The sequence below is a fragment of the Alligator mississippiensis genome, chromosome 2 (assembly GCF_030867095.1).
Source record: "Alligator mississippiensis isolate rAllMis1 chromosome 2, rAllMis1, whole genome shotgun sequence".
Classification (NCBI taxonomy): domain Eukaryota; kingdom Metazoa; phylum Chordata; order Crocodylia; family Alligatoridae; genus Alligator; species Alligator mississippiensis.
Genome location: NC_081825.1, coordinates 100,305,766 through 100,321,106, shown reverse-complemented (window position 1 = coordinate 100,321,106; position 15,341 = coordinate 100,305,766). Strand labels below are relative to the sequence as shown.

At 39.0% G+C, this 15,341-nt stretch overlaps 1 protein-coding gene across 6 annotated transcripts in view; it reads right to left on the bottom strand.

Moving 5' to 3' along the window:
* Positions 1-859: 859 nt before the first annotated feature.
* The window catches only part of TTC29 (tetratricopeptide repeat domain 29), a 364,566-nt gene continuing 350,084 nt past the window's right edge, over positions 860-15,341 (bottom strand). For all 6 annotated transcript variants that reach the window (XM_059722003.1, XM_059721998.1, XM_059721999.1 and 3 more), the window contains 2 exons: positions 7,110-7,183; positions 860-6,738 (listed from right to left, as the gene is read on the bottom strand). In XM_059722003.1, the coding sequence (XP_059577986.1) occupies positions 7,146-7,183 (38 nt within the window). In that variant the 3' untranslated portion in view covers positions 860-6,738; positions 7,110-7,145. The remainder of the gene's footprint in view (positions 6,739-7,109; positions 7,184-15,341) is intronic.

The following is a 15,341-nucleotide window of genomic DNA, read 5'->3' as shown; positions in this document are numbered from 1 at the left end:
TTCAAGAAATTTCACATTAAAAAAAAAAATCTGTAACCACAGAGGCAATATTTGGCTTTGTTAATGCAGATAGATAGCTGCATAGAGGTTTGAGAAACTTGTTAAAATAATGTGGAGGTTAAATGGTTCATAGAATAATAGAACTGGATGCCTGAAGAAGCTGGTCCTGAAAGGTGCTGAGCAACTCCTGGGAGGTGTTGGGCACCCACAGCTTTCCCTGACTTTAGAATAAAGGCAAAGCGACTGGAAGTGGGTACTGGTTGACAGTTTCCTGGACATTAACCGACATGAAATTAAGTGGTAATCTCCACCTTGACCCCAGTGAACAAACACCCACAACAGCCAAAACCTGGTAAATATTAAATGCTACCCTTGTTAGCCATCTGGGGAAAGAAATCAGTTACTTCATTTAATCACTGAACCACTCCCTTGTAGGGTAAATCCTCCAGTCTGGGACTGAAATGTACAGAAGTGGACTCCTGTATTTCATTGTTGGTATGGTAGCTATTCTGGAATTAAATGGAAGGCTTCCAGTTAAAGACATGACAATATCTCCTCCCTTTCCCCCATCAAATGAAAGCTACAACTCCATTGTTCTTTTCATATCCTGAAAGCACATTTGGTGACAAGCCTTTCTTGAGTTGTATGCTCCAACATTTAAACTATATGTAAACTATATCTAAATTTAAATCAAGAAATTTATCTTGTAAGTGTTAAACTTTTGTACAATTTAGTTTACAATTGTTGGCTCCTTTACCCCCAGTATCCTGAATATCAGCAGTATGGTGATAACAATAGAAGACTCAAATATGCCAATTCTCCTTAAAAATGTTATTATTTAATTTTCAAACACAAAACACATATAATTCCCTTGTAGGCCAAAAAGGTGTAAAAATAAAGATACATTGGCAAAAGAGGCAGATTGTGAATAGAATTTCTATCCTTATACTTCATTTTTCATTAATATCTTTAGAGAGCTTAAATGGATTGCACAACCAAATAAAATCCTTAATAAATATCAGACAAGGTTCCTTGGGTGAATTAGATATCTTTTATTAGACCAACCCAAATAGTTGGAGAATAGTTATTAAGCAAGCTTTTGGGTTCAAAAACCCTTCGTCAGGCTAAGGAAGCTTTAGCAGTTGGTGTGTATAAATATCAGTTGCATAAGCTGATTAAAGTTTTGATTGTATGTATAGGGTACATGATAAATAGTGCTAAATATGCATATGACCTATGATTTATATTTTATTTACAAGTAAGATAACATTGTTTCTTTTATTTGCTGTCTGCTTCCTTCTAGCAGTGAATAAAAGTAATATTAATCATGGATATTATCAATCATGTTTGTACCATCTATCCCTCAGTAATTATATGTAGTATTTCTACTACTACATTTATAGTAGACTACCATAAGATGAATGGATTCTTCCAGAACAGGATGACCTTTCAGTGACTCAAACATTCATTTTTAAAATGGCTCCAAAGGTAAGTGGTGAACTATTGCATATTTCTTCTGAATGTATATGATATAACTTAACTTTCAGAAAATATTCTTTTCAGTAATTATATACAAAATTACTTCAAACACGCAACCTTTTTCAGAGATATGATCTGTTAGTAAATGAAGGATACTATCTGGTAGAGCCACAAAGAGTTTTATGTAGAAACTTTACCAGAAAATTGGGTTAATTGTCAGCTCTTACATTATAGATCCACTATGAAAAAGTGGACTTTTACAGATTGAAATTTTACAGATTGAAATGTTACCACTTGAAAACAACTCCTTTATTGTATTATCATTGGCTAGACTTATTTTATAAACTGTTCACAACTAGAGTCTGTAGGCCAAATTTATATACCTGCTCACTAGAGTTAGCAGGTACAAGGCAGTTGAAGTCAACTGTATACGCTCAAAACAGAGGAGAGACCTGCAACTTCAGTTTGTACTGTCATGTGCTTTCTTTCTTTTTCAGTCTGCAGAACTTTGGAGGACAATGCATTAGGAGCCTTTGGAAGAAGTTGGGTGGAGGGCTACAGTGTTGATGAATGAGAGCTGAGAATCACTCAGTCCTATATAGAGGAATCTCCAATGAAATCACAAAGGGTTTTTGTCATTTTATATCATGTTTTGGTCATTTCTTTAAAGTAAGGAAATGAAGAGCAGGGTTTGAGCATGCTAACTCATCTAACTGTAACTGTAATAAAGGTAAGCAGGATGCTGTAAAATGATTGCCATTCTTCTTCCCCTACCAGCTTCAGAGAGGGAAGGGGTGGAGTTCACCTTTCAGGGTCAGAACTACCGTGTTAATCCTTTCACAACCAGTGGCAAAATATATTGCCAATTTGTCGGTGGCTATGAGAGGGTTAACTCTTCAGCTTTTGCCTGAGCACAGATGGTCAAGATTCAGACCTGGATTCCCTGCAGTCAGAATTCATCCATTACTCTGGAAAATCTGGTGTGGTGAGATAAAAGATGGTAACAGTGAGCACTGTGTTGTTTGAAGTATCACTTTTCATATGCATCTTCAAATTGTAGCTTAACCTTTATCTGTAGTCACTGTACATCACATTATACTGTTGCAAGATAAGGGAGCTGATCCCAGAACCAGGGCTCTGCTTTTTTCTGCTTACCTAACTTTTTCCATTAGTTTGAACCAGAAAAATAAGTCTTCATTTCTCTACTTAAAGAACAATCTGTGAATTATTGTTAGAGCAAAACAGTGTCTATAGTCAATTAGATAAAGTGCGTTTTTAAATGCTGAGGGTTTTTCCCCCCATAAAAAGTAAAAATTAAAATATTCTATTTAGGATAATATTTCTGATAAAGCAGAGATCACAGACATTTAAAAATTGCACTTGCTTATAACTAAGAAGCCGATACTGCCTCCCTTATAAAAGTTAGGAGAGTTCTATAAATATGGGTTTTTGGATTAAATTAATGCAATTTTTATTTTTTATCTGTAAAACATTTATTTTGCTTTCTGATATGTTCAATATTTCATATATTGTATTGAAATATATGTCGCAAGATATATAGATAAAAGTTTACTTTTAATCCAGGATACAACTGCACTGTTATTTAGTGCTTAATTTATAGATGTTTTCTTAGGTTTTTTTAAATGTTCACCTATATATAACTTTTATTAAAGAGATTTAAAAGACCACATACACACACACAGCTCTATCTATCTATCTATCTATCTATCTATCTATCTATCTATCTATCTATCTATCTATCTAAGAATATACATATGTGCATTTAAGAAACTATAAATATAAGTAGGAGCTTTCCTCTAAGATTTATTTAAGATTTAAAATGAACATTTCTGTAACAAAGTTAATATTTACACAATACAGATTTCTAGACAGAAAATAAAATGTGTCACAGATGCTGTATTTATGTTACAATATGGCATCCTGATCCAAAGTGTTGCCGAATAAGTTCATTAATGTTGTATATTTTATACTGTCTTAATAGAAACAAATCTTACCATCAGATGTTAGTAATCAGTTGCACAGATTGCTATCCAGAAGTGAATCAGTACTGAGTATTAGTGTTACAGTTACAGATATGATTTTCATGGAGATTGTCCTAAAAGTTGACTCAAGGCTTAATGGACCCTGCTTCAGACTCTGAACCTGGGAATCTTTATCTTAAAGAAAAAAATCTCAGTGATCTGTACCCATAAACCTTTGGTTATGTAGATCTCAAAGAACAGTTTTCTTGAAGATATGATATACAATCAGTTTTTCCAGATACAACTCCAGGGGCTTGTCTGCACTTCCTCCTGACCATGCTAAGAACTGCTGCAGTTATGCCATATGTGCACTACACCCTGAAATGGATATTATGTGGAACTTTTAGTGCAAAACTGGGTGCACAGCAACAAACATGCCCAAGACAGCAAGCTCACTGGCATGTACCCACAACAGTTACATTATTACATTACACCCCAGGGAATTATGTGCAGAAAAATTCAAAATTATGCACTGAGTCCTGAGAGCTGCATGTGGCAGCATGGAGCTGGCCTGGCCTGATACACTGGCATGTGCCTTCGAAGCAGACCAGTCTGGCTTCACACCAGCATGTGGGGCCCATGGCACTGCAGGTGGGAGCCACACACCATCGGGCTGGGCCGGCTCTGTGCCTGCAGGTGGGGCTTCCAGCACTCCAGCAGGAAGCCTCACATGGTGGCATGGAGCCCATCTAACCCGATGGCAAGTGGACTGGGAGCTCTGGGGAGTCGCGTGCCATCAGGCTGGGTGGGCTCTGTGCCTCTGTGTGCAGCTTCCCACTGGAGCCAGTTTAGTCCAATGGTATACAGTTCCTCCCTGCAGTGATGTGAGCCCCCTGTGCTGGCATGGAGCCAGCCTGGTTTGGTCCAAAGGCGTGTTCCAGTGAGCCGGGCAAGCTCTGTGCTGCCATGTGCAGCCCCCAGGACTCAGCTGGAGCCATGTGCCACTGGGGGGCTCTGCCTGCCATGGCCATGAATGCCCCAAGGGCCCTCTGCCTGCTGCTGCTGCCACTGGCAGTGGGGGTGGTGCGCCATAGGGGGTATGTAGTGGGGGGGTGGGCGGGATACCCATCCCCACACCCACCCTCACAAATCCTTACATCCACTCACAAATCCCACACCTCACTCCAGCAGGCAGGAGCTCCCCTCCCCACTTAGCAGCTGTCCAGTTGTGCATCACACTCAGTGCCTCCACAGGGGTCTCCCAGCTGGAGTGCCAGGAGCCCCATGGAAGTATAGAGGCACAGAGCCCACCTGGGTTAAATTATGCAGTATTATGCAATTATGTGTTGTCATATGTTTTATGTACAAAATGACAAGGGCATATAATTGTGCGATTCCCTGGGGTGTACATCATGTTTTGGGCTGTTGTATGTATGGAGTGAGCATGCCAGGCTCATTTCCCAAAATAATAACCTATATTTTCTATCTCCCTAGTTCTACCCATGTCAAGGTGTTTTGCCCCTTGGCAACTAGTCACTGAGAATTGAGAAAGCCCACTGAAGTCAGCCTGATTAGGGTCCCAGGTTGAATCCAGCACCAAGAAGAAATTAGCCGGCTCCAACTAAAATTCTCTAAATAGACATTAATGTACTAAAGGAATAAAGCTTTAAGATTACTATAAGGTTTTTATTCATCAAGATTATTTTAAGCCCTGGCCCACCGGCTAGGTCTGGTCCCTGGCACTGTCACATTGCCCATAAAGCTCCCTTTGGGTCTTTGGGGAGTCCTATGGACCGTGACCCTGCATGCAGGGTGGTGCAGGACCCAATCTTGATGCATGGGGCTGGACGGAGGTGGTGCAGGGCTCTGGGGCCTGATCCCAGCATGCAGTGCATGTGGAGATGGCAAGGGATCTGATCCTGGTGTGCATGCCCAATGTGGCTTGTGGAGCCAACCAAGGCCTCATGGGGCCCAATCCAGGGGTGAGGGCCCAATCCTGGTACATGAAGTCAAAGGGTTAAATACCACTGGTTTAAAATACTGGTGCTCAACTTTTCAGAGTGGCAGGGCAGGGGTTGCACCATGGACCACCACTCCTATCCAGTATGGAAGCTGGAAAGGGAAAGAGAGGAGGGAAGTGGCTGCCAGTGTTAGAGGTCTGTGGAGAGGGAGAGAACTTACCTCCAGGAAACAATGCTTGCCATAGGGAAGGGGGAGGGAGAGAGGGAGACAGAGAATAAGCAGTGCCTGCCTAGGGGAGAAGAGATGGAAAGACTGGGGGGATGCAGAAGGGATCAACTGCACAACATGGGGCAGGAAAGCAGATGTGTTGGGCCAAGCCGCTTGTCACAGATCCCCCATACTGCAGGTTGGATCCAGCCATGGGCCATATGTTGCATATCACTGGTTTAAACCGTTAGTTACTTGAATAAGTGAAGGTTACACTTGAAAAGGGAGCTTTGAAAATGTAAAAAAAATATTTCAATAGGAAACATTTGCACTAGTAGATGTACTTATGTTAGCCTATTGTTTAGATTAATGTGTCATTTGTGGGAGTAAACAGCATTTCTAATGCCTGGCTTCTTTAGGGCTTTCAGCAGAGTTTTGTGACTATGCTTAAGCACAGCTTCAACAAACTTTGTTGTGTCTGAACCTGGCTGGCGCCAAACTGTATTATAACTGAGATCTAAACCATGCGAAAGTGCACCAACCAGGTTGGATCTATTCTAAGTGCATTAGAACTGAGCTGATACGCAGCTGCTAAGCACAGTTGTTAACCTTGGATGAAAGTGCCAGGTAAAAGGGGTCAAGCACTGCATTGACTTTTACTGAAAAGAAAGGTATGTTGGATTTTAATGTATATTTATCACATGTATTTAGAACCTTACAAGGCGCTGCATGTCTTCAGCTTCCACTTTCATTGTCTCCAGTAGGAGTTAAGGATGCTCAGCAGGACCTCACAGGAGATGCACAGCACATTGGAGGAAAGGGTGTGTAATACATAAATACAAAGTAACTCACTTTCTTTCATAATCATTCCTTTCATTCTCTATTTTATTTCAACAACACAAGGTATTTAAGATAAAAGCCACTGTGACACATATCGCACATGACACCACTCATGCAAGGACTTCTGATGTCTGGGTGCTTGCAGTGCCAAACTATGCTCCTGTTTAAATTCAAAGCTGAAATTCAAACTTTGGTGTGTGTTGTCTAACAAGGATCTTCTTGATTTCATCAAAAGGATTTGGCAGTTTTTTTCTCTACCTGGAATTGTCTGTAATGAAAAATAGCAAATTATATTGCTGTAAGTAAATACAGTGTAAGCTTGGAGTTTTATTTTTGGACTCAGCAGCTTGTTAATGGATTTGGTTTTAGCTTGGAGGCTTATGCTCCTAAAATAAAAGTAGATTAACTGATCAGCAGTGAAAATCCAGTTGGATGCTAACAGGAAAAAAGTGTGACTTTGTCAGATTTATACGGTGGGAAAATATTGTATTTGGACAGTGTAAAACTAGAAGCAATACTAGCTACTTATAAAAAAATCAGGTTAAACATAAACAACATCCACTGACACCTACAGAATTTGTGAGACTAGACACTATAGATATGGGCCTATACAGTTTAGAATAGGGGGATATACAGTACCAGAGAAGTTCTTGAACTGGTGTCTTCAGAAGTGGTTCAAAGGGTCTCCAAAACACTTGCCTCTTTAGGAAGTTCTGTTAACAAAAATGTGTATTAGCACTTTAGACAAACAACTTCCATACTAGTCCTTAAAAAAACCTAAAGGCTTATGTGAACAAGCCCCAGTATATTCTACAGCCACGGAAGAAGAAAAAAAATTATTAGAAGTTCTTGTAACAAAGAATCGTAGATGTGCAGGGCTAGAGAGAACCTTATCGAGACATACAGGCATACATTATATATATAGGATATTATGATTGCTGTTTGGCAAGTTCTCAGGGCAACTTAGTAGCTGGTAGGTCCCACTAGTCTCAACAGGAGCTGCTTAGTGCTGAGCACTTCTTAAAAAGCAGCGATTTCATTATGTGCCTAGCAGAGTTGACCTCTTCAAAGTATGGTCCCTTATATGTATAGCATCATTAGTGTACATGGAAATTTAGAGAAAGAGAGTAAAATACAGGTCCCAATGATGTCAACGCTTAAACTCTCATTGACTTCAGAGAGGACAGGAGTTCACTCAGATTCCAAGAACTGAGAAGCTTATAATGAAAGTGAAATGGATAATATTTGTCTTTCAGATAGCATATTCAATGGGGCAGGGAAGGTATTTTTTATGCATGCGCATGTGTGTTTTACAGTGCAGACAGACAGCTGACACTTAATAAATGGGTACTAAATTGAAAAAAAAGAGACATTGCAACAGGTTTGCTATCTCATGATTGAGAAGAACATTTTTAGGAAAAAAAGAAAGGAAAATTTGAATAGTGAATGGGTGGGGTATGTGGAGGAAAACAGGAAGGAATAGAGCTGGTTACAAAGCAACATGAAAATGTACATAAGCCAACAGACTCATTTATATCAGTGTCTATAGGTAAAGCAACAAACCAAACCAAACCCAAGGTTAAAAAACAAACTGATCACTAGCATACTCACACTTGCAGTAAATTTGCTACTAATATACTTGAAATACCTAATATAATCAAAGTCAATATATAAAAGAAAATTCAGCAATGGTACTATTGTGTTCACACACATTTGCAACAGCTGTTACCACTGTGTACACTGATTGAGTTCTTACCCCATTGCCCATGCTACACAAAGCCCAAATCTAGGCAACATACTACATTTTCATTACACATGATTCTATTTGTTACAATGTATTTCATATAATTTTGCTCAGTATTAGAAAATATTGCATTGTCTGTCATCTCTATATACAGGTCCTTCAGCATATTCTTTATAAAACTTGTCCATGGTTTGACAGGATGTGCTATGTTGTCAGTTTGGCTTAATCCAAGAGAGGAGACGTGACCCATTATTCTCACCTAAAATGACTTGCATTTTAAATGTTTTCAGGTATATAGACTACAGTGGGCAAGACATAAAGATACCTCAGCAAACAATATCACCATCAACAATGCATATCCTATACTTACAGAAGATTCTCAATTTGTTTTCCATGCTAATAAATGGAAATTAATGTAATGCTCTTTTAAAGCAGAGTTGGCCTGCATTTTTAGCTATGTATCCTGAATGGTATAGCTGAAATAGAGGCAGTTGTACTTGGTGATTTTATGAATATAAAGATTAATGAATTTGTATAATTTGGGCATGCAAAGCATTTTTATCAGGCACATTCCATTTAGAGTAAGCAGTAAACTGTATATAAGGGTTGTGTCAAAGTTTACTGAATAGGGCCCTTGGTAGCTAATGGAACATTTCCCCAACAAATCAAAGGTATTGTTCTATGCTCACATGAATATACAGTAGCCATTACCTTAAATTTAAAACTCACTATGAGCAGCAAACACACTGTGGGGATATGAAGGCCATATTGTATCAGTGGAGTCTGCAGAGAATTTCTTCTTATGGCTTTGCCTTGTTGAAATATATGTTGCAGTTGAAAGCTAAAGGGATTACTTTTGAATAGTCATCACAAAGGTTGATTATATTCGTATATCATTTAGCTGGACCCTGCAGGCTATTATTCCATTAGCTATGCTGGCCCTGCACTGTCAAAAAGTTGATCATATAATGTAAAAAGGCTACATGTTCTGTTATGCTATGAGAAGGGAATCAAAACAGTACAATAATCTTTTAAGAGCATTGCAGACTTATACTGAATGTGGAGTGTATTTAAAATAAATACCTGTAAGTGATTCTGCAAAATGGAAGATAAATTGCCATGCTTGAAATAAATACTTAACTTTGCTTACTCTTTTACTATCTGAATTGGTGCTTGTAATTTCGCTAGGTTAGTAATACCAGTGAAATAACAGGCAGTTATATTTTGGTTAAAGTTTTTTTTTTTTTTATGTCACAGAAGCATGTAGCTAGTAATAGGGGCTGTCCTGTTAAACAGTTGGTTTTGATTTAAATATTTGAATCAATTTGCATTTTTAGTGAAAAAATGTTTTCTGATTAAGGTCTCTCTCTGGCATGCACACCCAACCCTTCCTCTTTTGGTGCTTAATAAAAAGGTGCTATTTATCTGCAGAGACTGTCACTTTGTGGATGGTTTAATTTTATTTTACACTAAAGCCTGAATATGGCATGCACTTGAAAGCATCTTACTGTTCCACAGTGTAGAGTAATCATGGAATGTCCCTAGATTCTAACATAGGCAAATGTTCCCATTGGGGAAACCATACAAATGAGAGAAGCTATTGAATCACAATATGTATTAACCCTAGGTATTTGCAAGAACCACATACCGTAAGGACAAATTCTCAGCACCAGAGAGGTTAGGGACTGAGATAGAAAAGGGAAAGGGAGATTACGCAGCTGCATTTCAGAAGAAGTGTGTGGGTGAGCATTTACTTTAATGCAGCCAAATCTGCCTGGGCTGCCTTCAGTCTTAGTGAGCAGGCAGAAAAAGGGAAACAATTGAGTCAGCTTTGGTTCAGTTCACTTTCAGATCCTCCTAGGCCAATTTGATGGAAATAAAATAAATAAATAAATAAATGCATACAAGACCCTTAGGGCTTCCAGCCTAGTTAGGAAAGAGCCATTTCTGGTTTTATTACACAAAGTTGTTTAATTTAGATTGTAAAAATGCTTTATTTGGTTCTCTTTTGAGTTTATGTATTACACAAGGCAATGAATGAGTCTTTATGAGTACAGATGGGAGCCTTAAACAGGTTACAGCAGGCATATTGAACAGGTAGGTTTATTTGAAAAAAGGCTTAATAGTTGGGGGGAAGTCTATGAATTGGAAGAAGGATTAATTTGATATACTTTTAAATAAAAAGACGCTCGAGAGCATTAAAACTATAAGAAAAATACAATTTTGGGGTTAGGATAGGAAAACTTAATGGAAATACAAATTTGTCTCTACCTGAGTGTTTCTTTTGTTTGCTAATCAGTGTTTAGTAGTCCCTCAGACAAATTTCTCTCTTTCATGCTTGAGGCAGATGTCAGAAATTTGGGTAACTATGGACTTTTTTATGATTTGATATCTTCCAATATAGTATTCATTCTGAAAACTGTACAGCAGAGGATAATATAATAAGATAGAATCTTTGCTGGAGCCACTTGTTGAATACTGAACTCCGTATAGTTTTTTCACATTGGACCGGTGAATACAAATAGACAAAGGACAGAAAATTATGAGGTCAGAACAAAATACTCCAGTGCCTCATTTGAAAGTTTGGGATTGATAAAGTCTGGCAGGAATGTTTCCAGTTAGTTGTGCAAACATAAGTGAATTCCAGTGATGAAGGTCAATCTTTAACAATACTCTTAGCAGTAGCATCAAGAATAATTACAGGGGTCCCTAATTAGGAAAGTGGTTGGCTTGCTGTTCTTATCTTTGGTTGCCTTAAATCCAAACCTAAACCCAAACCCAAACCATTCTTATAAAACTGAAGTACCCATCTCACCTGCGTCCACTCCACTCCCCTCCTCAAGTCTGAAAGAAGTCAATAAAGGAATTTTTCAGATGCCTTGAATATTTACTAATTCTTTATTATATCAAATTTTCTACTAGTACAAAGGAGGTAGAAAAATGGCTATGCTGGCTGATTGAGGATTCCCAAACACTGGGCATATCTACATGTGGCCGTATGGTGCCTTTGTTACCGTGCTGTCATTTAGTACTTCCTTTTGGAAGTACTAAAAGATGGCGCAGTAACAGCCTGTACTGTGCTATGCTGGCCACATATGATTATTTTTGGCTGCTGTGTTGCTGTAGCAATGCACTACAATGAGGGAGCACGTTGCTTTGGTGACATGGTAGCATCATGGTTTTTGCCAACAGACGCTACAGTACCATAGTGTCTTGTGTAGACACACCCAGTGAGGGGTAATCCCATGAGGTGTCAGGATGCTATTAGGACATTTCCATTCTATTTTGTCAGAGCACGATGTCATTTCTGGAGTACTCTTGTGCTCTCCCAATGATAGAACAGCCTCATTGGGGGCCTATTCAATACACAATACCTGTGAGCAGACCCAAAGACCACTCAAAATTATGGTGAACACCAAATTGACCTTTGGCTTGTCTCAGGATTAGGTGAAGAGGGAACATAAGGTGGCATAACATCACTTTTGCTCCCTTCATCGATGCTGAGCACAGATTGACCACACCTTAAGATTCTGTATATCAGAAAGATACTTAAAGAAATCCTGATCTTAAAGTAGCTTGCTCATTGGAATAATAATTTCATTATTTCAAAGAGATTTTTACACAAAGTTTGAAGATAGACATTTCTTTTCTGTTGAACATAAAAATACAGATAGCACATGAAGATTATGTGACACTCATTATGTGATGTCTCAGCAGATGTTATATCAGTAATGCATATGTTTAAATGTGAATAAAATATAGACATTAAAAATAGCACTAAAATACTGAGAACTATTCCAGGTTTCAGATGATACAGGTTTCATAGGCCACATATACATATGGCCCTACGGCGACATAGTGACATGCTACGTTGCCGTATGGTACGCTCTGGTGACATAGCAGTTACGTGGGTCTACATATGATTGTCAGCTACATCACCATAGTGATGTGCACCCCTGGTATAGTGCGCTGCTTTGGTGATGTAGTGGCAAAATCTAAACATGTGCCGCGCGCACGGCGCAGTAACCAACCATACTGCAGACGCCATAGCACGATGCCATAGCAATGTTGCCATATGGTGATATGTAGATGCACTCATAGTGTAACAAACATACTGATGGGGGATTCCCATGTGAACCTTTGTTAACTTACAGATGCTAAGTACATTTCAAAACAAGAAAAGATATATCATGTCACCAATAAATAAAGGATGCACAATAATATGGACTGCTGCTAATTGAAAGTCAGCTTTATGCATTTATTTTGTAACAATATCTCATTGCTGTTGTAGACTATGGTAAGCCTTAAGTTGCTTAATAGCAAGAAGTATGGCATTTACTTATATTTAGGAACCTACTTAAATCATGGTTTTGTGATTTTCATGGAAACCATGAAACACACCATGAAAAATGACATTGGCTGTGATTTCCCAGGAAATCAACCAAAAAAAGGAAAAAATGTAATAAAAAATAAAATGCTGGCTCCCCAGTGGGAGCCAATAGTCCTTGCTGTCATTGCGGCCTGGCCTCTCAGCCCCCCCCAGGAGGGTAAAGCACCAGCTGACAGGGTGGCACGAAGGGCAGCTGCCAACTCATGCCTCTCCACTAGTCAGCACCAAGGGGCAGCACAGCATGAAGGACAGCCAGTAGTCAAGATAGCGGCTGCCACCTGGTCACTCCAGCCTGAGGCCTCTCCATCAATTAGTGCTGATGGGTAGGGCCTCTCTGCCCATCAGCATCAAGAGGCAGGGCCACCACAAAGTGACTGTGAATTTGGCTCTTTGGCCACAACCAAGCCATGAAAATTGCTTTCTCTTACTAAAATTTAGGTAGGTTCCTACTTTTATTTTCTTGATAAGAAGAAATCAGAGGAATTAAAGTTAAGAAATCAAAGTATCAAAGAAATTCAGCTGGACAGAGAATTTCAGAAGTGAAAATAATTTGAGGAAGTTCCAAATGACAGGTCCCAAGAAATAGGGTAAAAGTTTGCTTAGAGTTTTGTTAGTGGTTTTAGGCCAGTTAGATCTGGGTAGGGAATAATAAAAGATATAAACTATTAATTAGAGTAAAACCTATTAGAAACATTTCAATATTTTTTAGCCTTATTTAGCAAAAGCTTTTGCTAGTTTACCAGACAATAGGGTCTAAAAATCTGTCCTACCTCAGGAGTTTTGCTCTTCAGTCCTGAACTATGGTTTCTGCAGAATTGTCTACCTGCAGGTATACCCAAGCTGTGATTCTGAAACTTTGATTTGAATCCTGTATAAGAAGTCCTTGTTCCCTGACAGGCTGGCCACATGATAGAGACTTTTTTTACAGCCTTAGGACTTAGCAATATAAGATTAAGTTTTTTTTTCCTTAAGTATTAATAAGGTTGATATTGCTCTGGATTAATGAACATTTTTATATATTTTAATCACCTGCTTGATATGATTTATTTATACTGTTTAGTCATTTATATGTTCTTTGTATTATAATGATACATTTGCTATTAAAATTTATTCACTTTTATGTGTGTAAGAATTTGATTTTTGGTGGGATGGGCCCTTTAAACTTTCCTTGGTTTCCAGAATATTGTTGGGGATCAACACCATGCATTAAACCACTATGGCCTTCCTATTAGCTCATACAAATATTTTACTATGTCTAGGCTTTTATATAACTGTAAACAATTAAAACTCAATATAGTGAGATAGTTCAAAATTAAATGAATGATAGTTCAAAACTACACTTTTTTCTGACAGCACCAAATTAAAGGCCAATATTTTCAAACATCTGAAGTTTTTTGGTGTTAATATCTGGCATCCAATATGATATGTCCTAAAGGAATCTGATTATCAGAATGTGCTGAGCACCGTTTTCTGAAAAATGTGCTCCTCCTCGAGGTGGGGAAGTTCTTAAATGAGTAATTCCAGTTGTCTGGTAAAAATATCAGGAATCCACTTTGGGCCAGTCGTCTAGTTGAACTATTATTCTGTGGTTGACGTTTTAGAGTCTCTCAGGGGTCAGTACTGGTGCCTCTCCTTTTCAACCTGTACATTAATAACTTACCTGCTACCAGCTCACAAAAAATTCTTTACACTGATGACAGTGCCTTTGCTACCCAAGCTCATGACTTTTCAAATGTGGAACTCACGCTTGATGGAGACATGAGATTGATGTCAGAGTCCTACCTAAAATGAGTGCCTTAAACCAAATATCCTAAAGACTGTCTCAAGTGTTTTACATCTGCACAATGCCAGTGCTAATCATGAACTCACTATCACCTTAAATGGTCAGCCTCTAATTCAAATTCAATACCCGCCCATTCTATCTTGGAGTCCCCCTTGACCAGACTTTAACTTATAACTCACATCTCCAGAAACCTGCTTTAATCTGCTTTAAATTTTAAACTAGAACTACTTTAAACATCAAAACAAGGAATAACCTACTTGCCAAACTTGCAGGCTCCACTTGGGGTACCACGCTACATTCATTTGCTCTTGCACTGTGTTATTCAGTTGTGGAATACTGTGCCCCTGAACGGGCTTGTTCATTACACAGCAAATTAGTGGACAGGACACCCCACTGCATGCTACAATGCATCTTGTGTCAAGCACATTGCACCCCATTCCACTCCCATGGTTACTAGTCCTCAGTAACATTGCTGGCCCCATCTCCGCTGCACAAATGCTGAAGTAAACTTACTAGCCAGGCTCCGTAATAATCCTACACTGCCAGTGCATTGGGACATATTCCACCCACCAATAACACGGCTCCCCTCAAGACATCTAATGTGGTCCACCCTTTCAAAACCCTTTGACTTTTTCTTACTTACTTGATGGCATGAAGAATAGGCAGCACAAGCACCAATCAATCACATCGTCTCTGACCCTACAGTCAGCCAACCAGGATTTAACTGGCCATGCCATTATTGGGCACTCCTCAACCATTTTTTAACTGGACAGGATCACTGTGCATCAAACCTATACCAATGGGGGCTTCATGATGACAACAAATGCCCTTGAGGACAATATCAAACCAGGTCCTACACTGTTGACTTATGTCCATTTACTATGCTATCTGGTAGTTTTCAAGCTCTTCATACTGGTGATGACATTGCCTTAAGATGGCTGAAACAATATGCCA